Source organism: Equus quagga, chromosome 18, assembly GCF_021613505.1.
Source record: "Equus quagga isolate Etosha38 chromosome 18, UCLA_HA_Equagga_1.0, whole genome shotgun sequence".
Lineage (NCBI taxonomy): Eukaryota > Metazoa > Chordata > Mammalia > Perissodactyla > Equidae > Equus > Equus quagga.
Genome location: NC_060284.1, coordinates 2,713,752 through 2,737,730, shown reverse-complemented (window position 1 = coordinate 2,737,730; position 23,979 = coordinate 2,713,752). Strand labels below are relative to the sequence as shown.

Here is a 23,979-nt window from a genome sequence, read left to right as displayed (position 1 = left end):
AATGGAATATAATTGGCAATAAAAAAGGAGTGAAGTACTGATACACGCCACAACACGGATGAACCTCAAAAACACACTAAGGGAAAGAAGCCAGTCACAAAAGACCACATTTCATATGATTCCATGTAACAGAACCCCACAAAATTCCTATGTTGAAGCCCTACGCACAGTGCCACTACATTTGGGGATAGAAATCTGGGGGAGGGTAAATTAAGGTTAAATGACGTCATAAGGGTGGGGCCCTTATCTGATAGTACTGGTGTCCTCCTAAGAAGAGGAAGAGACACACAAAAGACCACTCTCTAACACGCACACGAAGAAAGGCCTGTGAGGACGCAGCCAGATGGCCTGCAAGCCGGGAGGAGAGGCCTCAGCAGAAGCCAGCGCTGACGGCACCTGATCTCGGACTTCTGGCCTCCAGACTGTGAGAAGGTACATGTCTGTTGCTTCAAGCCACCGGCCGTGGTACTTTGCTGTGGCAGCCCCAGCAGACTAACACACCCCATTTCTGTGAAGTGTCCAGACAGGCGAATCCACAGGCAGCAAGCAGATCAGTGGCTGTGCAAGGCTCGGGGCGGGAGGGAGGTGCAATGGGGAAGGACTGCTCATGGGTACGGGGTCTCTTTTCGGGGTGATGCAAATAATCTAAAGTTAGACTATGGTTGTACAACTTCGTGTACATATTTAAAACCGCTGAATTGCACACTTTAAATGGGTGGATGTTCTGGGTGAATTTACCTGAGTTATAGCTTTAAAAAGTAATGCAAGAAAAAAGATATTGCAATAATTTTTTAAAAACAGTGCCATGCTAAGCACCATTCCTTAAAAACTAAACAACTTACCAAATGTTGTATAATTCTGGGAAGAAATGTAAAGCGTGGGAGATGCTTCCTAACAGACACGGAAAAGGACTTCAAGCGCAGCTCTTCTTCGGAAGTCTTTTCAAATATTGAAAAGGAAGTTGCACAAGCTATAAAAAATGCCATCGTTGTCACCACTGAGGGCATTAGCAGGTCATCCTTCAAGAGAAGAGGCAGCATACTGCACAGGAAAACAGAAAACCATCATCAGAGAACTGTCGATTCAAACCGAAATCACCTTGTCAGAAAGTTTTAAATGAGTTTATAAGAACTATACTGAAAACATGATATGGAAATTAGTCTGACTCACCTAAATGTTGACACAAGCAAAAACCAAGTAGACATAAAAGGAATTTCACTTAAAACTAGGCAGACTGGTCTAAAATGACAAAGAAAAATATTTTAATCTTACAGAATATAATTTCAACTCTTATAAAAAATATAAACATTCTCTGTCTGATTTTCGGGATAACTAAAAAAACAAAAAACAGCCAGCAAGGTCTCCTACGGGCTACTGACTCATTTCTTCATAGCTCTCAGTCCAAACGAGAGTCCAGACACAGCGTGTCACCTCCTCCTGACCACTGGAGAAGCACGGCTTCCAGCAGTCCATTCGTGGAGCATCTCTTCTCTGTCCTACAAACAGCAGGCTAAAGACCGGATCAGATACACAGAGGTGAACAGTCAGAGAAAGAGCTTTTCCATGTATTTCACCCCACTTGGTACATCTGAAATGAGTTCCTGGTACCGTGGTTTTGAACCTTCTCTTTTTAAGATCCTCCGTGTGACATATTACTCAGCTGAGTTACAAAGTAAAGTTATAACAGGCAGGATCATCATCCGCCTGTGAAGAGAGGACAACAGAGGCAGAGAGCAACTGAAAAGGGAGACAGGCAGACGGTGGTGAAGAAGCAGAGGGACAAGGAGCAGGAAGAGGCTCACGGAAGCCCGACTCGAGCACTGTCCGCTTCGCGGCTGATGCTTTTCACGTCAGGATGTGTTCGCGTTGATGACAAGCACACGGCAGGGACTCAGTAAACATTATCCTCCCTTTCTGGGTCTTAATTCTTTCCTGTTCATTCATCCAGCATTCATTTACTGAACACAGCATTTGTTGAAAACATATTACGTACAAGCGCAGCTCTGAAGGGAACACACAGATGACTGTAGCTCAGCCCTAACCTCAAGGGCCTTTACAGTCCAGCAGCAACACCCACGGCCTCCGCCTCTCCTCGCCCTTTACGCCCACCACCGGGTTCGCAACCACCCCTGGCCCCACCGCCAGCACCAAGAAGCTGCCCCCTGCCCTCGTTTCCACAGCCTTCAAACACCTGGGCCACAGGAGGGAGACGACTCCCCGCTCCTTCCCACCTCTCCCAGCCTCCCTCTCGCCACCCAACAGCCTCCAGCGCTGCATCTTGCGTCATCAGGCCCTATCCCTATTACTGCTCATCTCTGTCACTGTCCACCAGCCACGAGGCTCGCTTCCCAAGCTCAGCTCCTCACTCACTGTCACTCTTCACGACCCTACCCCCCTTAATTCTTGGCAACTTTAACATATACAGATGTAACATTTTAACACAGAACATACACGTGGTCCTCCAACACCCTGACCTCTGCGCCGGAACTCCTCTCATCTGCAGTCGCACTCCAGACTGGGACCTCCCCGAAATCACCACTCGTCCCCTGCATGCCCACCTCTCTCCGACCTCTCGGTGCTCCAATCCAGCAGTCGTCTGACCCCACCAAGACCTTCAGTCCACTGCTCCTGCCGCCTCTGCACTTTGCTCACTCCTCTGACGTCCTCTTCTCTGCTTCACCAGCTTAAATGCTAAGGCCAGTCACTTCATACTCACTCCCGTGCATTCACTCAGCCTGAGCAGGTGAGTTACCCGTACAGGCAAAACCACGAACCTGGAAGCACCCAGCTGTCCGCCTGCGCTTACTCCAACCGCACTGAGCAACTGCTCTGGAGGAGGACATTTACCCCCGACTGTCCCACTTTAAATACATGATCATGATATTCGAGTGTTCCACAATTACTGGACGTCACCCGAGTCTGTTCATACTCTGTGTCAACTTAGAAAAATGACTCACAACTTCTCTCTCCTCATACCCCTAAGAGCTCCACCCCACCCTTGCCTAATAACCCTGCCCTTCACTCCAGTAAGAAAACTGAAGCAAATGAAGGAGCTTCCAGGGGCCGGCCCCGTGGCCGAGTGGTTAAGTTCACGCACTCCGCTGCAGTGGCCCAGGGTTTCGCTGGTTTGGTTCCTGGGCGCAGACATGGCACCGCTCGTCAGGCCATGCTGAGGCCACGTCCCACAGGCCACAACTAGAAGGGCCCACAACTAAAAATATACAACTATGTACCGGGGGGCTTTGGGGAGAAAAAGGAAAAATAAAATCTTTAAAAAAAAGAAGGTGCTTCCACAGATGCTGCCGTCACATCCACCCTCTCCCCAGCATCTGGACCAGTGTCACCTGCTCCCCCTTTTTATTAAGATGAACCATCATGCATCTGCCCAAAGCCCATTCTTCCCTTTGTGCCCCAGATCCCACCCCCTCCCTTCTGAAGGACACAGCTCCAGCGACTCTCACCTCTCCCTCCCTCCACGGACCATTCCCATGCTGTTATCCTCCTGTCTTCAGACAAACAACATCTCTCTTGACCCCACTTTCTCTACCAGTTATTGCTCTGTTTTCCTGCTCCCCTTTTCAGCAAAACTCATCTGAAGAAAATTGTCTACCTATCTCACACCATATACAAAAATTAACTCAACAGAGACCAAAGACCTAAATCCACAAGAAAGAAGAGCTACATCCATAAAATTCTTAGAAGAAACATGAGGGTAAATCTTTATTAACCTTGGATTTGGCGATGGTTTGTTTGATACGACACCAAAAGCACAAGCAACAAAAGAAAGAATAGATAAACTGGACTTCATCAAAATTAAAAACTTGTACAGGGCCCAGCCCCGTGGCCGAGTGGTTAAAGTTCTGCACGCTCCACTTCAGTGGCCCAGGTTCACAGGTTCAGATCCTGAGCACAGACCTGCTCCACTCACCAGCCACGCTGTGGTGGTGTCCCACATACAAAAAACCAGAGAAGACTGGCACAGATGTTAGCTCAGTGCTAATCTTCCTCAAGCAAAATAAGAGGAGGATTGGCAATGAAGGTTAGCTCAGGCAAATCTTCCTTAGCCAAAAAAGCCCAAAACTTTTGTGCATCAAAGAAGACTATCAAGAAGGTTAAGAGGGGGACCAGCCCAGTGGTGTGGTGGTTAAGTTCACATACTCTGCTTTGGTGGCCCAGGGTTCATGGATTCAGATCCCGCGTGTGGACCTACAACCACTCATCAAGCCATGCTGTGGTGGCATCCCACATACAAAACAGGGGAAGCCTGGCACAGATGTTAGCTCAGGGTGAATTTCCCTCACCAAAAAAAAAAAAGTTTAAAATCCAAAGAATGAGAGAAAATATTTGCAAATCATGTATCTGATAAAGGTTTAACATCCAGAATATAAAGAACTCCTAAAACTGAACAACAAAAAGACAACCAGTTAAAAACTGGGCAAAGGATTTAAGTAGGCATTCCTCCAAAGAAGGTACACATATTGCCAACAGGGACATAAAGAGATGCTCAACATCATTGTCATTAGGGAAATGCAAATCAGAACCACAGGAGACAGCACTTCAGACCCACTAGGATGGCAATAAAACAGAAAATAACAAGTGCTGACAAGGCTACGGAGAAACTAGGACCGTCTGATATTACTGGTGGGAATGTAAAATGGTACAACCACTATGGAAAACAGTTTGACAGTTCCTCAGTAAGTTAAATATAGAACTCCTGTATGACCCAGAAATTCCACTCCTGGGTATAGACCCAAGAGAACTGAAAACAAGAAAAACTCACACACAAATGTTCATAGCGGCACCATCCACAAGAGCCCAAAGGTGGAAACAAGCCCAACGTCCATCAATTGGTGCAGGATAAACACTGCAGTGTCCCTCAGGCATAAAGGTGAAGTCCTGATACACGCTACCACCCAGACGAACTCTGAAACATGATGCTCAGTGGAAGTGCTCAGACACAAGCCACGCAGTCATGATTCCATTCCTGTGAAATGTCCAAACGGGCAAATCCACAGACAGCAAGTGCATCAGTGGTTACGAGGACTCGCGGGAGGGGAGAAGGGCGAGTGACTGCTTGATGGGGACAGGGCTTCCTTTTGGGGTGACGAAAATGTTCTGGAAGTAGATAGTGGTGATGGTTGCACAAGATTGTGAATGTACTAATGGTGTATTCTACCACAATTAAAAGATATATATATATATAATTTCTTTTTTAAAAAAGAATTCTCTATGTTGGCCTCTATTCTTCTCCTCTCACTGTTTCTTAAACCCACCCTCATCAGGCTCTTCCTGGCATCATCCACCAGCACCAGCCTTGTCACAGTCACCAGGGACTCCCATTTTGCTAAGGCAAACAATCTGTTCTCAGCCCCCATCTTATCTGACCTATTAGCAGCATCTGATATAACTGATCACCTTGTGTCCTTTTTCTCAGCTTTTTTGAGATATAATTGACATACAACATTGTGTAAGTTTAAGGTGTGCAGTGTGATCGCTTGACGGAGGTGCAGACTGCACAATCAACAATTACCACAGCGAGGTTAGTTAACGCATCCATCAACTCAGTTACCTGTGTGTGTGTGTGTGTGTGTGTGTGTGTGTTGAAAACTTTTACAATCCACTCTCTCACAACTTTGAAGTATTCAATACCTGTTAAACACTGGTAACTACAGTCCCCAAGCTGTACATTAGACCCCCAGAACTTACCCATCTTAGCACTGGAAGTCTGTACCCTTTGCCCACCTTCACCCATCGCCCCTGGCAACCACCAGGCGTTCTCCGTATCTAGAGTCAGTTTCTGTGATCAGATTCCGCATGACATTGTGTGGCCCAGGACTCAGTCCCTGGGACTCTCTTCTGTCTATACTCACTTCCTTGGTGATCGCATCCAGTCTCATGACATTAAATGTTGTCTCTACTGACAAACTATTCAATTTATATCTCCAGCTCAGCCTCTCTCTGGACCTCCACTTATATATCCACCCAGACTCCATCTAAATGCTGACTCAGCATCCGTGCTTGGATGTCCAGAATCCAGCGCTGAACTCAGGAACCTCCCACCCTGTCCACATCTAGCCTAATCCTGCTCCTCTTGCAAGCCTCCCCATTTTGGTCAGTGGCTGTTCCATCCTTCCAGTTCCAGGCTAAAAACCACAGACACACCTTTGACTTTTATCTTTCTCTCAGATGCTCCCTCCAAGTCATCAGGAAGCCTTCTCACCTCTTCTGCTGTCACTCTCCTGGTCCCAGTCACCACCCTCTCACCTGGATTTTGGCCACAGCCTTCTAAATGCCCTCCATGTTTTCTACCCTTGCTCCATGCAGTCTGTTCTTGACCTGCAGCCAGAATGGTCCTTTTATTTTTTTTAACAGCTTTACTGAAATATAATTGACATACAAAGAACTGCATGTATTTAATATGTATAGTTTGATAAGCAGAGTGATCCTTTTAAAACATCAAATCAGATCATGCTGCTTCCTCAGAACTCTACCATGGCTCCCCATTTCCTTCAGAATAAAAGCCAGAGTTCCTAAGGTGGCCGAGATGGTCCTCTGTAATTTGCACCTGTTGCCTCTCTCCCCACTCTGGCCACACGGCCATTCTGTTGTTCACCAAACGTACTGGGCAACTCTCATCTTAGGACCCTGGCACTGGCTGTTGCCTCTGTCTAGAATGTTCCTCCCCCAGCTACACACACAGCCACCAAGATGCAGCCTGCACTTGCTGCCGTGCCCCCACCTCTAGTACGCCCCACTTCCTAACCTGCTTCAGTTCCCCTTGTGGCCTTTATTACCTTCTCACTCACTATTTAATTTACTATTTTTATTTAATTATCAATACCTGTCGTTGAGAATGAAAGCTAAGAAAGTAGGGGTTTTTGTCTGTCTTGTTCACGGATATATCTCACACGCACAGAACAGAACCTGGCAGACGGGAGGCACTCAGTAAGTGTTGACTGAATGAAATATCTGTTTAATGACAGACTTGCTGGGACCAGGCCAAGGGGAACTTTCAATACTAACTAAAACATATGATCAAAATTACATTAAAGTGAGCCAGCCCTAATGGCCTAGTGGTTAAAGTTCAGCCTGCTCCGCTTTGGCGGCCCGGGTTCAGTTCCCAGGCATGGAACCACCTGCTCGTCTCTCAGTAGCCATGCTGTGGTGGTGGCTCACGGAACTAGAAGGACATACAACTAGGATATACAACTATGTACTGGGGCTTTGGGGAGAAAAAAGAAGGGAAGATTGGCAACAGATGTCAGCTCAGGGCAACTCTTTCCCAGCAAAAAAAAAAAGTCATGCTTAAAAAAAATTGTATTAAAGCCATGCACTGTTATCAATAATCTAGGTATAGTTGTTGAGTATGAACCCCAGAAATTCGGGGCCTGAGAGTCAATCTGAATGGTCAGATTACAGGTCACTGAAGGAGCTGCCTTTCCCTGGGGTAGAAGTTCTGGGGAAAATACACGTTTGGAAGCAGTACCTCTCCCAAGTTCCATCCCCTGGCCCTAGGAGCTGGTGTAGGGTCAGCCTCGCCTCACGTAAGCATGTACGACCTGACTCAGGTTTAGACCTCGGGGGATGAAGGCAGTGGTCCCCCTGTCTGTGGCAGTATTCCATTCAGAGCAAAGAAGCCTCCCCAACAGGCCAGCGCAGCTCACTGCCCGGCTCTGTGCTGAGCGACGCTGATACGAGCAATGCTGCTTCCACCCCTCGCCAGTCATCTGGTACGGAGCTCCTCCACAGGAGAGGGCTGGAGTGGTCACTGGCTGGGGCTGACCGGGGGCAGGATTCAAGGATGCCAGTGGGTTCTGGGCAAATACTATTTTAATACTGGGATAATATTCCCCCAACTGTGACCCGATTTCTACAAAGACCAGGAGAAGATTTTCAGTCTCCTAAAATAGAGTAGTCCGGTTAGGGATTGCTGACAGGGTCTAAACAAAGGTTTGGACAAAAGACATGGGAAAGCCCCTAAAGAGGTGACTGGAGAGAACAAGGCCGCTGAGCAGCCCGGAAACGAGCAAAGCAGAGAAGGCAGGGATGACAGCAGGCTCCCTCGGAGGAGCCGTTCAGAAGACATTTGTTATGAGCATACGGAAAGTACACAGGAAGACAGAGGAAGGAAGTCATCAGTAATGGTTCTGTGAAATCTTTGTAGTTTCAACTATTATACTTTATAAAGAAGTAAAATTGTAAGAGATCATTCTGGGAAAACACATGATTTTATGAAATAATTTTATGCAACCGCATAACATTTATATAGTTTTGCTTTGCACTTACATGATTATATGTGAGTAATACACTTATAAATTATAAAATAATAATAAATAAATAAAACACATACTTTTGAAACATTTTTACTTACAATGATACCAAGAGAATGGACTTTTCGTGTACTTGGAAAGAAAATAAAAAGAATGACAGTGCACAGCTAACCTTCAAGGAAAAAGGGGGAAAAATGAAATATTACAACTTGTAAAATATAAAAGCAATTTAATTATGAATCTAAATAAAAGTCATTTCAAGGAAAATTTTAAAGCTTAATGTAGCTTCTATCTAGAAGGAAAGTATATATACAACACTAATATGCATAATATTTTATTCAAATTTAATCAAAATACTTTTTGAAAAAACAGTGATTATAAAGCTATACTTAACCATCTGCAACAAGTTCACTGAGACTCAATTATTGATAAACAAAAGTACTGTCTACTTCAGCAGCGTACCTTCGGCCTCCCCTTGGAATCTCTGACAATTTAAATTAAAAGGCATGAAGAACAGGGTCAAAATCTAAAACTGGTAAAACAATCTATTTTAGTGTTTTTAAAAGGTACACTTCAATAAAACATATTAAACATTTTATAAAGTAATCATTTGCTACTTGAGGTTTTAAATAAAATTACTTGGATCTGTTTTCAGAAGTCGATATTCTGCACATTTGACATGGATCTATATCCATGCAGTCCAGGTGCTCAAGCAAACACCCTAGATCACTATCTTATTCGTGTACGTCCAGCCGCCTCCCGCACACAGGACCCACCCTCCTCTCTCACTCCCCTCTGCTGACGGCAGCAGAGGAGTGCTCTGGCCTCCCCCATCTCTCCCTCGGACCACTGCAGTAACCTCCTGGTTGCTAACACGCTTGCCTCCCTACAGTCCACTCCACTCGGCCACCTTGTCAGACCCCATCGATTTCCCTCCCCAGCTCCCCTGACACTCGGAATAAAACCCCAACTCCTCCGTGACCTGGGTCTAGCCTTCCTCCTCCAGGCTACTTCCTACCGTCGCCCTCCCTCACTGCACACCAGCCACGTCACACCTGTCCCTTTATGTCTCAAACCCGTCAAACGTGTTCCTGCCTTAAGGAAAAACTTGCCCGTTCTGGTCAGTCATTCGGTTCTGGGCTCAGACGCCCTAGGATGGCCTTCCCTCACCCAGTCTAAAGTAGTAACCAAACCCCACCAGCACTCCTTCCACATACACTGTCTTCTTCCCAGCCCGCCTCACTGCCAGCCGTCTGCTTGGTAACTGGTTTATCTTGTTCATGGTCCTTCTCCTGCCACAAGCATGAATGGCCCCAACTAAGAGGGCAGGGATGCTGGCGGCATTCACTTACACGCCAAAACCCAGAAAAGGGCCTGGTGTCCTGGAGACCACGTAATAAATCCCACTTACACATTAAATACAGATCATCTTGCTGCTATAGACATATTAGCATTCACACTGTCAATTACCTCAATTATAGACTTATACTGAGAACTAATTCAATCTTGACTGAAAGGAAAACACTAAAGTATAACGGGAAATGTTTTTGAAGCTCAGAAGTATTTAATAAGAACTCAAAACAGTACCAACAAAAATAAAGCAACAAAAGTCATAAAGTCTTTTTTATTTTTTAAACACAGTGGCTTGTATTAAAACATAGCAAATAGAGTAAAATTAGGAAATTAAGAGAAAGAAAATGTTGTTTCTAGCCTATAATCCTGAAAGTGATCCTGTAACACTGCCGCAGTTACTCAAACTCTGAAATTCCATCCCCTTATCTTTGAAATATACCTTTATTTAGCATGCTACTTCCCAGAAAAACAACATAATCTCACATAAGCTTGCAAATATTTCCAGTTAGGCCATTAAAGACAAGAGAGCATTACTAACCACGTCCCTCCTGTTCTAACCGTCCCGTAGAACACGAGCCGCGATGACTCGATACGCTGGGAGTTCATTCACAGGAGGAGACGACAGAAATCCTCAACAAAAAGGTAAGGAAAGGAAAAGAGCACCAGGAAGCGACCCTTTCTGCACGTGGTACTGATACACACCTTTGAAACACTTCACCTTGATGCTGTGTTCCAGCTTGTTTTCTGAATGCAACGTAAATAAGTGGCAGTCCCAGAGTTGAAACCCTAATTTCTGAAATGCTGTCCCCTTCTAAGTTCACTAAGACTTACTGTTTTCATAAACTAAATTTTCTTGATATTTTTTAAATGTCGTTCTATAGACCAAGGTACACAGGAACAAAATTTTAAATACCACAGAAATACAACCAGGAGAAATTTGTAAACCCACACAGAGAAACCCTAAACTGTAGGAAATATTCTCAATCCATGTTCAAACTGACCGGAGTCATCTTCCTAAAGCAGAGATCGGTCCCCGCCCCTTCTCAAAAACCTTTTTTGCCTCCTCTTGCAACAAATCAAAGTCCAACTTTTCCAACCTCACGTTCAAGGTCTTCTTATACAATTTGATCCTTTCTGACTCTTTTCTCCCACTCAGCGCTCTCCTAAGCTCCACAAACACAGGAAAGCCACACAGACTGCACTGTTCAGCAGCTGTGCCCCGAGCTCCCCGCCATCTCCCTCCTCTGTACCTTCTCGCTCCCCCTCCTGTCTCGCATTCTCTCTGCTAGAGAACCTCCTGTTCCAAATCTTGCCCAGCGTTCAAAATCTGGCTCCAATCCCACTTGCTCTAAGAATCTAAAACCTGAGCCCAAAGTAACAGCTCCTTTTCCCGCAAGACCATCGCACTTAACTGAACCTGAGAGAACCTAACAGCGCCTGCTTGACCGCACTATGATTTTTTTTGAGGAAGATTAGCCCTGAGCTAACTACTGCCAGTCCTCCTTTTGCTGAGGAAGAGTGGCCCTGAGCTAACATCCATGCCCATCTTCCTCTACTTTATACGTGGGACGCCTACCATAGCATGGCTTTTTGCCAAGCAGTGCCGTGTGCGCACCCGGGATCCGAACTGGCGAACCCTGGGCCGCCGAGAAGCGGAACGTGCGAACTTAACCGCTGCGCCACCAGGCCAGCCCCTACCACATTATGATTTAAGCACGTCTGTCACCACTGTTTCCTTCTTTGTATTCATTCCCTCACTGACACAGAGAAGAAATCAAGCAGTGGTTGAGTTAAACTGAGAAGATCCTGATTGCTCAGCCTAGTGCCCAACACAGCACTAAGTATGTCAGACACTCAGTAAATGTTCACCTGATAAATGGATGTCCCGTTTCCCAATCCAATAAATCCTGTTCAGAGCAAGAGAATAATTATCTGTATTTTGAAAAGATCAGCTGCAGCAAGAATTAAGTATCTAAGGTAATGAGAAACTTACCAGAGTAAATCTGAATGCTTTGGGGGAGGGCTGAAGCGTCAGTTTTACACATGCGGGAAGCAGGCTCAACAATGTAAGACAAAAGCTAAAAAATCAACAAAAATAAAACGTTCGTTTTCTTTGTAGAGGTGTATAGCTGAAACAAAAATCTAATTTTTAATAAAAGGATTACACTACTTATCAATTTAAGTTGAATTCAAATTAGTTTATTTTTACTTACTACATTTAAGACCAAATAACATTTAAATAAAATCCATACATTGAAATATGTACATTTTAATATATGATTATATAATACAGAATAAAACATTATAGTACTAAATGTTGCTTATATTATTTTAGTATTATTTATAAAAAAGATACAAAGATAGCTAATAGTCAATTATCCTACACTCAAAATAAGAAAACATGACTAGGTATAAAGAGAGAATGCTGCATTTGGAACACAAACATTCATAAAATTTACTCACAAGAGAATCTCTCTGGCCCCAATTTCATAAAAGCTGATTATCTGATTTTCAAGCCCGTGGTAACTGAGAAAGAACAAGTCAGAAAGGGAGCAGGAAGCAGCCAGGGCTTCTCCTAGTGATGGCCGATGGGCGAGGAGGAAAAAGAAGGCGGCAGGCAGAGCCGTGTGCGGCCGGGAGGTGCCAGGGCAAACAGCCTCTAAAGGCCCGAAACAGCCTGGCGCAATGCGACGGCTCATCCTCCACTTGTGGTGGCGGTGTGGGGTGTCGGCTGGGCTAGGCCGAACTGGGTTCCCTGAATCCTCTCTTTAGTATGCCACCTGCCACCGTGGGCTACAAGGGTGTTCTCACAAGAACTGCAGGCCAGGGAGAAGCAGCACCCATTTTGTGGTGCGCGCACGCACACGCACACGCACACACACCCTTCTCCCAGTTGTTTAGACACTCATCTTGCTGCCGCTGTGAAGAGGTTTTGCAGGTGTAATTACGGTCCCTAGTCAGCTCACTTTAAGTCAATCTAAAGGGAGCCTGTCGGGCGGGCGACCCCACCAGCCGGAAGCCCTTGCAAGAGGGCTAAGAGCCTCTGAACCGCAGCCGGTCTGGGTCGCTCTTCCTTCCCAGGATGTTCCTTCCTGAGCACCCACCTTGAGGGCGTCCAGTGTGCTCAGCCAGCCCTGCAGCTGTATGAGCCAATCCCTCGGAATGAACTCACATGCACATGGTGATCACGTGTGCACACCACTGCCGTGGCAGAGCTGACATGCATTGCTGAAAATCACGACTTTAAGACAACGTGAAGTCACATTCAGCATGCTCTCTGTTGGAGGAGGAGGGAGGCGGGTAACAACCTCCACATGAAAGAGTTTTGTTGTGTAGACAGGTTTACGTAACGTGGAACATCCACTAACGCAGAACACTCGTTCCCTGACAGTGCCAGATAAACGCGGTCTTACCGAATGTTCACAGAGCAGCTTCCACTCTGCGTCCCAACCTCGTCTCTCACCTGACTATGATCTGGACGTGATGTGGCAGAATGTCCTTGATCTTCAGGAAGACACTGACGCTGCACCAAATATTGGCGACTTTATCCTTAAAAGAGATTTGTTAGTTTTACATTCTGGTATAACTGAAAGAAATATTAAACTCCATGAAGTACAGTCCATAATCTCTAAATAAACAAACTTCTGAGCCATGGGAAGCTTTTGTTCACAATTTTAGAACTAGGTTGATTAAACTCTCCAAGGAATAAACACTCAACACACATTCACACAGTCAAGCATTTTTCATTTTTACAAATGGGAGTTGATTTAAATCACTAGTCAACCATAATCTAGACGTTCCCAAGAAATACTTAACATTTTTCAAAGAGCAGCACGTTATCCCTAAATACTGAAGTTATTCATCTTTGGAAATTCTTCTAAGAAATCTTTGTTACTTGGCCCATTTTACCACATGCATGAAATTATTTAGAATAATCCACTAGCTCTAGCAATGACAAGAGTTAATCGCTAATTGAGAAGTTCAAAGACACTAGCAATTGTGCTAGGATCGCTTTCAATATTGAATCTGGGACCACAACTCTGCTGTGAAACCCCCTCCACACAGCTGCTCACTCACAGCCGCACAGGCGCAACATCGTGACAACGGCACCATCCACTTCCCTCTGTCAGACCAAGGAGAACGCTCCTCAGGCCCTGAGGGCACCAAGCAAAGGAAGTGCCAGCAGCCCCATCAAACATGCACAGTACCGTCTTTATAATTATCACGGTAAACACCATTTCTGAAATGGAAGCACTGGACAGCTTACACGGGGAACTGAACTTTTCCCTCTACAGGTGTCACGGTGAGAGGACATACAAAGGAGTGAGGAGCACAGGCCTGCCATGCACCAGCTGTGTGAACCTCTGACCTCGGTTTTCTGATCTGTAAAGTGGGTATAACGGCAGCCTCAGGCCCACTCTAAGGATCAAATAAGATCACATGTGGCGAGTCTGGCACCTGGTACGCAAGTGGCGGGAATAATAGTGATTATTTGTGATGATCAGTGTCACCACCATCACCATGCCTACAGACACACACGTCACACACACATTTCTGTTCCTTCACAACACCAAACTCTTAGTCTCTTTCAAAATGCTGGTTCCATCCTCCTGTAGAGCCACTCAAAGACATTCCATAGCAATTTGTATGTTCAAAAATTAGGAAGATATATATGCTTCTCTAATTCTTTTTAAAAGAAATGTTTATTCAAAAGCAAATTATCTATAAATATGTTGTCTCTCTTTAACTTTATTAAAAGGCCTTTTTGTTTCAGAAAAATGATTTGTTTAATTACTAAATCTAAATCAAATTATCCATGTAATAAAAGTTTAACAAGAGTGATTAAGCTAGCATTAAATGAAATGAAATGAATGATTCTCATTAAAAATTACTATGGATGAAGGTTATATATCTCATAAGGAATTATGAGATCTTTCTTACGCAAACATGATTATTAGTTTAATAAATAATTTCCTAAGACTAAAAAGAGAATATAAACCAAAAAATTACAGAGCTGTGAACTTTGTAGCTGCAACTTCTCATGCCGTCTTTCATTACAGACCCTATTTCCTTAGAAAAAGGTATGATGCGACTGAATTATGGGTCTCATGATGGCACAAGCACTCCCCATTCCTATGGTGCCTGGGAAGGGCCAGCTGAGCAGAGCCTGTGTACAGGCTTAAACACCGGCAGGGGGGCTGGGAGAGGAGAGCGGCTGAAGTTACTACTCCTGTGTGTCTTCTGTGTGCTGTCACAGAAAGGAGCGAGAGGAAGGGTTCTAAACATGCCTCGAACAATCCACGATCGACTGGAAAGAGTCTTCTCAGAACCTGCAGGGCCTGGGCCCTCTCTGTGAAGAACGGCAGCCAGCAGAGGGTGAAGGAAGCCACCACGGTGCCAGCCAGCTTAACGAACAGTACGAACCTGGAACAGGAACAGAGGTGACCAGTCAGGCCGGAGGCTCTCGCTGAGTGTAAGGACGCCAGCGTCGAGTGATGATGACACGTGGTGCCACCAGCACAGGGCTAAGACGGGAGTCTCCTCAAGTCGGAGTCAGGACACGCACAGCTGTTCAGATGTGCACTGCTCCAACAGAAGGTGATCCCCATCTGCATCAATGCTTACCTTGGACACCACTCCTCTGCAGCCAGGGAGAAAAGTGTCAAACCGGGATGTACTTCTAACAAGGGTATAATGCAGTAAGCCCTGGAGGGACGAAATCTACAGCCGCCCTCTAAAGCCGATCCAACTACCTCCGGGAACGTGCACTGATCAAATCATCTCTCCAGGCAGGAGGATTTCAGATAAAAGATAGAGAACAGGACGTCTCCCCTTCCACTCACCCCACAGCTACCATGTCAGTAAGAAATCCCCAACAGGCGAAGAGAAGGGCCACCTCCCTCAGGCGAGTGTGCAGACAAACTCGGGCAATGTTCCGAATGCCGGTAACTAAAAGCCACTCACCCCTTTCCTTTGAGGCCTTTTTTAAAGCACTTGCCAAGTAAAAAGCAAAAAAATGGCAAGGAGTGGTAAAGTTCCATCTGTTTATAATTTACAGCCAAGCAGAAGGCCAGGGACCCCAGCAGGTCCCAGTCACAGGACACTCCAAGAACACCCCACAGAGCCAAGCCAAGGCTCACGGAGTTATACATGATCCCACGTCAAGGAAATTATCTCAGTCACCAAACGATCTTGCGTTTTATGAGTCTCTTTCTTATGTGTTGGTTTTTTTTTTTCCAGTGAGGAAGACTGTCACTGAGTAAACATGTGTGCCAGTCTTCCTCTGTTTTGTGTGGGGGAGACCGCCACAGCACGGCTTGATGAGCCAGGGGTAGGTCTGCGCCCAGGATCCGAACCCGCAAACCCCAGGGCGCCAAAGTGGAGCGCGGAAACCCAACCACTATGCCACTGGGCCGGCCCCCTCTTATGTGGTTTTAAAACAATATATGTAATGAGAGCTATTTCTAAATAGAAAATGAAAGTACTGGATTGATGAGCAGATTTCAAATTATATATAATGGCCTCAAAAATATTAAATCTGCTAAACCAATTTGTCTAGGTTTAAAAGAACTCAATAGTTAACATGTAGCTTTCTTTCTGCTGGACTATTTTGCAACATTATAACTTAGCAAAATCTAGAGAATTAAACAATGCTCCAAAAGTAAAAAAAAAAAAAAAAAAAAAAAAATCCACAAAACTTACTGATAGCACTATACTTCCTCTATAATATGCATCAATAATATAAATTAATATGTGTTCGATTAGAAACTAACAACATTACTATATTCAAACAACATCGCAATTAGATTTTCAGTTCAAAATGGTGAGCTGAGCACTGTCTGCCTCCTCTCCTTCCCAAGGCCCTTTAAGATGACAGGGAATTTTTAAAAGGATAAATTCACAGCCATGAAGAGAACAGGAAGATGGCTACAAGAGGTAAAGATTTCAGCACAGATCTAGAACACAGAGTGAAGACAGAGAAGTGGTGAGACTCAGAACAGGATGGAAGAGGCCACCCCTTAGAGAGCACGGAGGAAGCTCAGGCAGCAAGGAGCCACCCCTCTGCCCGCCCCAGGGGCCAGGAAGCAGCAGCAGGTGGCGTGGCCAAGGCCTAGGCTGGAAAGGAGACAAGAGGACTGACCGGGTCCCTAGATGGAGAATCCAGTCCCGCCTCCCCGCGGGGCAGACTGTCTGGCAGCCAAAACATTTACCCCCAGGCCACAAAAGAAGGAACACTTCTCCAGAGAAATGGAACAAACTACTGGGGCAGCTAGTGTAGACGTTAACACTACAGTGCAAACCCCTCCGTGTTCGGACATTTACGGATCCCAACCCACACTGGCCAGCTCCCGCCCACGTATCCTACAGCGGACCAAATACACAGAGAGCCCACAGACAGCTTGTGCTTCTGCTTTAGTCTTAGAATAGATACACCAGGACCAAAGAGACATCAAAGGAAAAGCTATGACAGAAAAAAGACCAAAACAAAAAGAGGAAAGACTGACCCTAGAGGAATGGAAATAGTTCAGGGAAGGGTAGGGGAAAAAAAGAATAACTGAACTTTAAGATATGCTTAACAAAACAAATGAAATTTAATACAAGTGTTACCAATAAAGTAAAGATAATATTAAAACCATAAAACAAAAAGACAGAGATGCTCCACACGGACACGAAAGATCAACATGTGTCTAAAAGAGCAAGAATGAGGTGAGAAAATTATCAAAGAAATAATATGAGAGAATTTCACAGAACTGAAGGTGAGTTTTCGAAATGAATGACCCACAGAGTGCAAAACAGCTGTCAAAACACCTATGCCTACACAAATCGCCGTAAAATCTCACAGCCCGAAAAGTGAAAACCAGCAACAGATAACGACAGCAATAAGTACTTAGTGCCTAGTGCTCCCAGGTACTGTTTTAAATGCTTTACAAAGATTAAGTCATTTAATTCTAAAAGAACTTACAAAGTAAGCGTTATTATTTTCTCTATTTCTATGAGGAAAGTGAAGTACAAAGTGGTTAAAAAATGTGTCCCCAAGGCAGGGATGGTTCAACATCCACAAGTCAATCAATGTGATGCACCACATTAACAAAATGAGGAATAAAAAACCACATGATCATCTCAATAGTTGCAGAGAAAGTATCTGACAAGATCCAACATCCATTTATGATAAAAACTCTTAACAAAATGGGGATAGAAGGAACTTACCTCAACCTAATAAAGGCCATATATGACAAACCCACAGCCAACATCCTACTCAACAGGGAAAAACTGAAAGCCATCCCTCTGAGAACAGCAACAAGACAAGGGTGCCCACTCTCACTACTCTGATTCAACATAGTACAGGAGGTTTTGGCCAGAGCAACTAGGCCAGAAAAAAAAATAAAAGGAATCTAAATAGGCACTGAAGAAGTGACACTCTCACTCTTTGCAGACATGATTTTATATAAAGAAAATCCTAAAGAATCCATTGGAAAACTAGTTGAAATAATCCACAACTCCAGGAAAGCTGCAGGGTACAAAATCAACTTACAAAAATCCGTTGCATTTCTATACTCTAGTAACGAACTAACAGAAAGAGAACCCAAGAATACAATCCTGGGGCCGGCCCCGTGGGTGAGTGGTTAAGTCCACATGCTGTGCTTCGGTGGCCTGGGGTTTCGCCAGTTCGAATCCTGGGCACGGACATGGCACCACTCATCAGGCCATGCTGAGGCGGCGTCCCACATGCCACAATGGGAGGGACCCACAACTAAAAATACACAACTATGTACCAGGGGGCTGTGGGAGAAAAAGAAAAAATAAAATCTTTAAAACAAAAAAAAGAATAAAATCTCATTTACAATCACAACAAAAAGAATAAAGTATCTAGGAATAAATTTAACCAAAGAGGTGAAAGACCTATACAATGAAAACTATAAGACATTACTGAAAGAAATCAATGATGACATGAAGAAATGGAAAGATGTTCCATGCACTTGGATTGGAAGAATAAACATAGTTAAAATGTCCATACTACCCAAAGCAATCTACAGATTCAATGCAATCCCAATCAGAATCCCAAAGACATTCTTCATGGAAATAGAACATAGCATCCTAAAATTCTTATGAGGCAACAAAAGACCCTGAATTGCTAAAGCAATCCTGAGAAAAAAGAACAAAGCTGGAGGCATCAGTCCCTGACTTCAAAAGATACTACAAACTATAGTAATCAAAACAGCATGGAGCATGGTACTGGTACAAAAACAGGTGCACAGATCAATGGAACAGAACTGAAAGCCCCAAAATAAAACCACACATCTACAGACAGCTAATCTTCAACAAAGGAGCCAAGAACATACAACGGAGAAAGGAAAGTCTCTTCAATAAACGGTGTTGGGAAAACTGGACAGCTACGTGCAAAAGGATGAAAGTAGACCATTATCTTACAGCATACACAAAAATTAACTCAAAATGGATTAAAGACTTGAAGGTAAGACGTGAAACCATAAAACTCCTAGAAGAAAATACAGGCAATCCACTCTTCAACATCAGTCTTTTGAATACCATGTCTACTTGGGCAAGGGAAACAAAGAAAAAAAATAAACAAATGGGACTTCATCAGACTAAAGAGCTTTTACAAGGCAGAGGACACCAGGAACAAAACAAAAAGACAAGCTACTAACTGGGAGAAAATATTTGCAAATCATATATCTGACAAGGTGTTAATCTCCAAAATATATAAAGAACTCATACAACAAAAAAACAAACAACTTAGTCAAAAAATGGGCAGAGGATATAAAGAGGCATTTCTCCAGAAAAGATATACAGATGGTCAACAGGCACAAGAAAAGATGCTCAACATCACTAATCATTAGGGAAATGCAAATCAAAACTACAGTGAGATATCGCCTTACACCTGTTAGAATGGCTATAATCACCAAGACAAAAAATAAATGCTGGAGAGGTTGTGGAGAAAAGGGAACCCTCAGATACTGCTGGTGGGAATGCAAACTGGTACAGCCACTATGGAAAACAGTATGGAGATTTCTCAAAATATTAAAAATAGAAATAACATATGACCCAGTTATCCCACTACTGAGTATTTGTCCAAAGAACTTGAAATCAACAGTTCAAAGAGACGTACACACCCCTATGTTCATCGCAGCACTATTCACAGTAGCCAAGACACAGAAGCAGCCCAAGTGCCCATCGACTGAGGACTGGGTAAAGAAGATGTGGTATATATACAACGGAGTACCACTCAGCCAGAAAAGACAAAATCGTCTCATTTGCAACAACATGGATGGACCCTGAGGGTATGATGTTAAGCAAAATAAGCCAGACAGAGAGAAAAAAATACCATATGATTTCACTCATATGTGGAAGATAAACACACGGACAAAGAGAACAGATTAGTGGCTACCAGAGGGCAGGGGCGTGGGGGTGGGCATAAGAGGTAAAGGGGCACAGTTATATGGTAACTGACAAATACTAATGTACAACTGAAATTTCACAATGCCATAAACTATTATGATCTCAATAAAATTAAAAAGAATAATAAATGTATCCCTACAAAACGACATAATCCCAAAATCTTCAAGAATTTGATTCAAGCCACGGAGGAGAAACCACTACAAATTGACCAGACTGGTTACAGTGAAAATGACTGACCACTGGTGAAGACGGGCACTTGGCCCTGTCACACCATTGCAGATGGGGTGTTAACTGGGGCATCATGCTCAAAACCATCTGAGAAGATCTACAGTTAAACAAGGCCACACCTTTAACTCAGCAATTCCACTCATAAGCAATGTATTTCTAGGTGTACAAAGCGATATTTACAAGAATGTTCACAGCAGCATATTCATCAGAACCAAAACCTGGGAACCACCCAAACGCCTGTCAGTAATAGAATTATGCGTGTCCACGCCATGGAATATGATAAAGCCACAGCAGTGGACAACTACAGCCACACACAACCACAGGAAAACCTCGCACAGACATGCTGGAAAGACATTAGTGGAGGACAACGTTACACAGATTGGGCCTCGACTTCATCATACGCATCTGACTTCATTTCTCAAGTAGTAAAGGATACTGAAAATGTCCATAGTCGATAAGAATGAGGCCTGGATACAGCAATATGCATAACGCATTAGCAATCTGTAAAGAAAAATATTGTGAAATGAGAGAGTAATCTGTTCCTTGCATCACACAGGGTCAAGGTGCAGTTCCATTCAACCCAGCAGCAAACGCTCCCCTCTTACCTTCTGTTTACATGAAGATCCCATTTTTACAAAACAACTCTTTAAACACTAAAGTTTTCAAGGAGGTGACAAAGGATACTTCAGTAAAAAGGGAAAAAATCACTGAAAGGTATTTGTCAGAGAAAATGCTTTTAGATATACAAATCAGAGAAGTTAATCTAATGATTAACCCATATAAAATGACCAAAAAGAATACTCGTTAACTGTGAACACGAGAACATACAGCAACTTTGCAAAACGCCTTTCAGTTTAGCCATTCTCACAAGCCCACTCGAAGTCCGATTTACCAGGAAAGCAACAAATTCAGCAGCACTTAACTTGTGAAACTCAGGGCATCTTATTACTAGAGTCGAGCATTAAAACAATTACTCTCAGATCAGTTGATGTTTTCTAAATGAAAATAAATTGACAAAAGATATACTGTTTCCTCTTATCTCCTCCCAAAAGCAGGCTTCCTTAAGCTTTGTTTTCATAGTTACGCTAATAAAGCGTTTCAGAGGTAAAATGCCGGGTTTGCTTTAAAACTCACCTTTTTCTTGGTTGAGATTTCTTTTAAACAACAACAGTGCAGAACCACTGCAGGTATGTAAATCAGCAAGTCAGCAATTAACACTGAAACACAAGCAAACGATTTTTAGCATGAGTCCATCGTGATCTACAATACCCCACTAACTGCCTCCCGCCCTCCAACCGTGAGGGGCATCCTAGGACCGCGGCTCCCACCCGCTCTGGACAAGCCCTTCCGCTCCCTTGCCCTGCGCCTAAGTTCAACTGATTCGGTGCCACAAAGCCTCTTTCAATTTTCTCTAACAAAGCCACACATTACACCAATTACACGTTCCCAAATTAATCCTCTCTCTGCTCTGACTCACACTTGAAAATTAAGAATACTCAAAGCAAGGAAGACAACACTTTTTCCCTCAATACCTGTATACTCCTGATTTTCTGGTGTGAAGAATACCTCGAATGTGGCGATGCATAGGAGAATCTTTTTTAAATGTTAGTATTTATAGAAAATACATTAAATTTTCCTAATTAATGTATATAAAGAGCTTGAGAGGGGCTGGCCTAGTGGCATAATGGTTAAGTTCGTTCACTCTGCTTTGGCGGCCCAGGGTTCATGGGTTTGGACCCTGATGCAGACCTACACACTGCTGGTCAAGCCATGCTGTGGTGGCATCCCACATACAAAACATTAGGGGAAGACTAGCACAGATGTTAGCTCAGAGCCAATCTTCCTCGCAAAAGAAAGGGCAAACAAACCAACAACGACAAAAGAAAGAGCTTGAGGGGCCCATGTGAGGAGGAAACTGAAAAAAGTAAAAAAAAAAAAAAAAAAATGTGATTCATAATTCTGAATGTCCAGTCCTTTTGGAACAAAGGAAAACAAATGCATGACATTCTTCAACATAGCTATCCAAAGAGCCTGTTTTTTCTTGTACTAAATATAGCATCCAGAATAAGGTAAATGATAGTAAACAGTCAGTGTCAGATGCATGCAACCTATTTTCAGCTCCAGGTGCCACAGTTAAGATGACACTGACAAAGTAGAACATATTCAAAGGACCATAACCAGAGGCCTCAAAGCCATAAACACATTCAACACACGGGTCTTCTAAGAAACAGCTAACAGATCTAAGAATGCGTACCCCGGAGAAGAGGTGACTTCAAATGTCTGTACAGTGTTGGGTGTAAAGGATCAGACGTGTTCCATGTGGCCCAAGAAAACACAAGCTGAAATGACGAGTTGAGGGTCAACGTAAGAAGGAAGTTGTTAATGCCTGGGGCTCCCTGAACACAGAGCAGACTGTCTGTAAAGGTTGTGAGTTCCCTGCAGATACACGGGTTGGCTCAGAAGCAAAAGGACCACGTGGCAAGTGTGCAGTTCAGAGGATGAAAGCGCTGGGGGAGAGGGGACAGAATGTCAGAGGAAAAGAGAGGAAGACAGAGAAGCTGCGCCTGAGATTCTGTGAGCAGACGAACAGTAAAGAGAACGCTGACCAATCTTAGACTAATTAAGGAAAAGGCCCGGGCCAGCACTACAGTCTGTCATGCAAAGCTTCAAAGAAATCTAAGCGTATTACTTTCAACTCAGAACAGCACACAATAAATGCTCAATAAACGTTTGTTGAGTGGATTAGCCATATGCCGCATGATGACATTTGGTCAAAGAGGGGCCACACAGACAACGGTGGTCCCAGAGATTAGTACCGTACAGCCTGGGTGTGCAGGTGGCTGTGGCATCTGGGTGCGTGTAAGTGCACCCTGTGATGCTCACACAATGACGAAATCACCTAACACTGCTTTTCTCAGAACGCATCCCCATCGCTAGGCCACCCATGAGTGCATTTAACTCAGCAACAGTGTATGAGATACAACTGCAAGGTTTACTTTAAGAAACAGGAGAAAAGGATTTGGAATTTGGATATTAAAGCAACAGCCTGAACAACTAAAACTTCAATTTATAGCTATCTGACCCCTGGAGGGCTATTAACCTCACTTAACTGTGCCTCAGTTTCCTCGGCTTAAGATTAGGGTAAAATAGTCTTTACCTCATTTGGGTGTTTAGTTATTAAGTGGGATAATAATAGACACAAACCACCCAGCACATTAGTCTCTGCTCTTCTGCTTTTAGCTTCCATATCCATTTGGTCATTTATTGCACATATACATGCATATGTATAGTTACACAATTTTTTCTTTTGGTGAGGAAGATTGGCCCTGAGCTAACATCCGTGCCCATCTTCCTCTATTTTGTATGTGGGATGCTGCCACAGCATGGCTTGAGGAGCGGTTTGTAGGTCCATGCAAGGATCCAAACCCGCAAACCCTGGGCCACCAAAGCAGAGCGCACAAACTCAACCACCACGCTACCAGGCCAGCCCCTATAGTTACAAAATTTTAAAAGTCAGTAAGGAAATAATAGAACCTTGTATCAGTTTGTCCAAAATTTTTTTAGAAATCAAATTTCACACTTGATACCCATTGCTCTTTACCTGTGGCGCGCATGAAGAGCTTATGCGCCTGACTCTCGTAGCCACGGGACGAATGGAGAGCAATCCAGTCTGGATTGATAAACTGGGCCCTGCGAACCAGAGCACATGTAC

At 44.0% G+C, this 23,979-nt stretch overlaps 1 protein-coding gene across 10 annotated transcripts in view; it reads right to left on the bottom strand.

Moving 5' to 3' along the window:
• Nucleotides 1-23,979, bottom strand: part of ALG6 (ALG6 alpha-1,3-glucosyltransferase) — a 73,870-nt gene that overhangs the window by 29,530 nt on the left and 20,361 nt on the right. For all 10 annotated transcript variants that reach the window (XM_046645684.1, XM_046645683.1, XM_046645685.1 and 7 more), the window contains 10 exons: nucleotides 23,869-23,957; nucleotides 21,402-21,484; nucleotides 20,704-20,768; nucleotides 15,588-15,773; nucleotides 14,912-15,047; nucleotides 13,087-13,172; nucleotides 11,617-11,701; nucleotides 8,372-8,442; nucleotides 1,171-1,239; nucleotides 843-1,041 (listed from right to left, as the gene is read on the bottom strand). In XM_046645684.1, coding sequence (XP_046501640.1) covers nucleotides 843-1,041; nucleotides 1,171-1,239; nucleotides 8,372-8,442; nucleotides 11,617-11,701; nucleotides 13,087-13,172; nucleotides 14,912-15,047; nucleotides 15,588-15,773; nucleotides 20,704-20,768; nucleotides 21,402-21,484; nucleotides 23,869-23,957 — 1,069 coding nt within the window. The remainder of the gene's footprint in view (nucleotides 1-842; nucleotides 1,042-1,170; nucleotides 1,240-8,371; nucleotides 8,443-11,616; nucleotides 11,702-13,086; nucleotides 13,173-14,911; nucleotides 15,048-15,587; nucleotides 15,774-20,703; nucleotides 20,769-21,401; nucleotides 21,485-23,868; nucleotides 23,958-23,979) is intronic.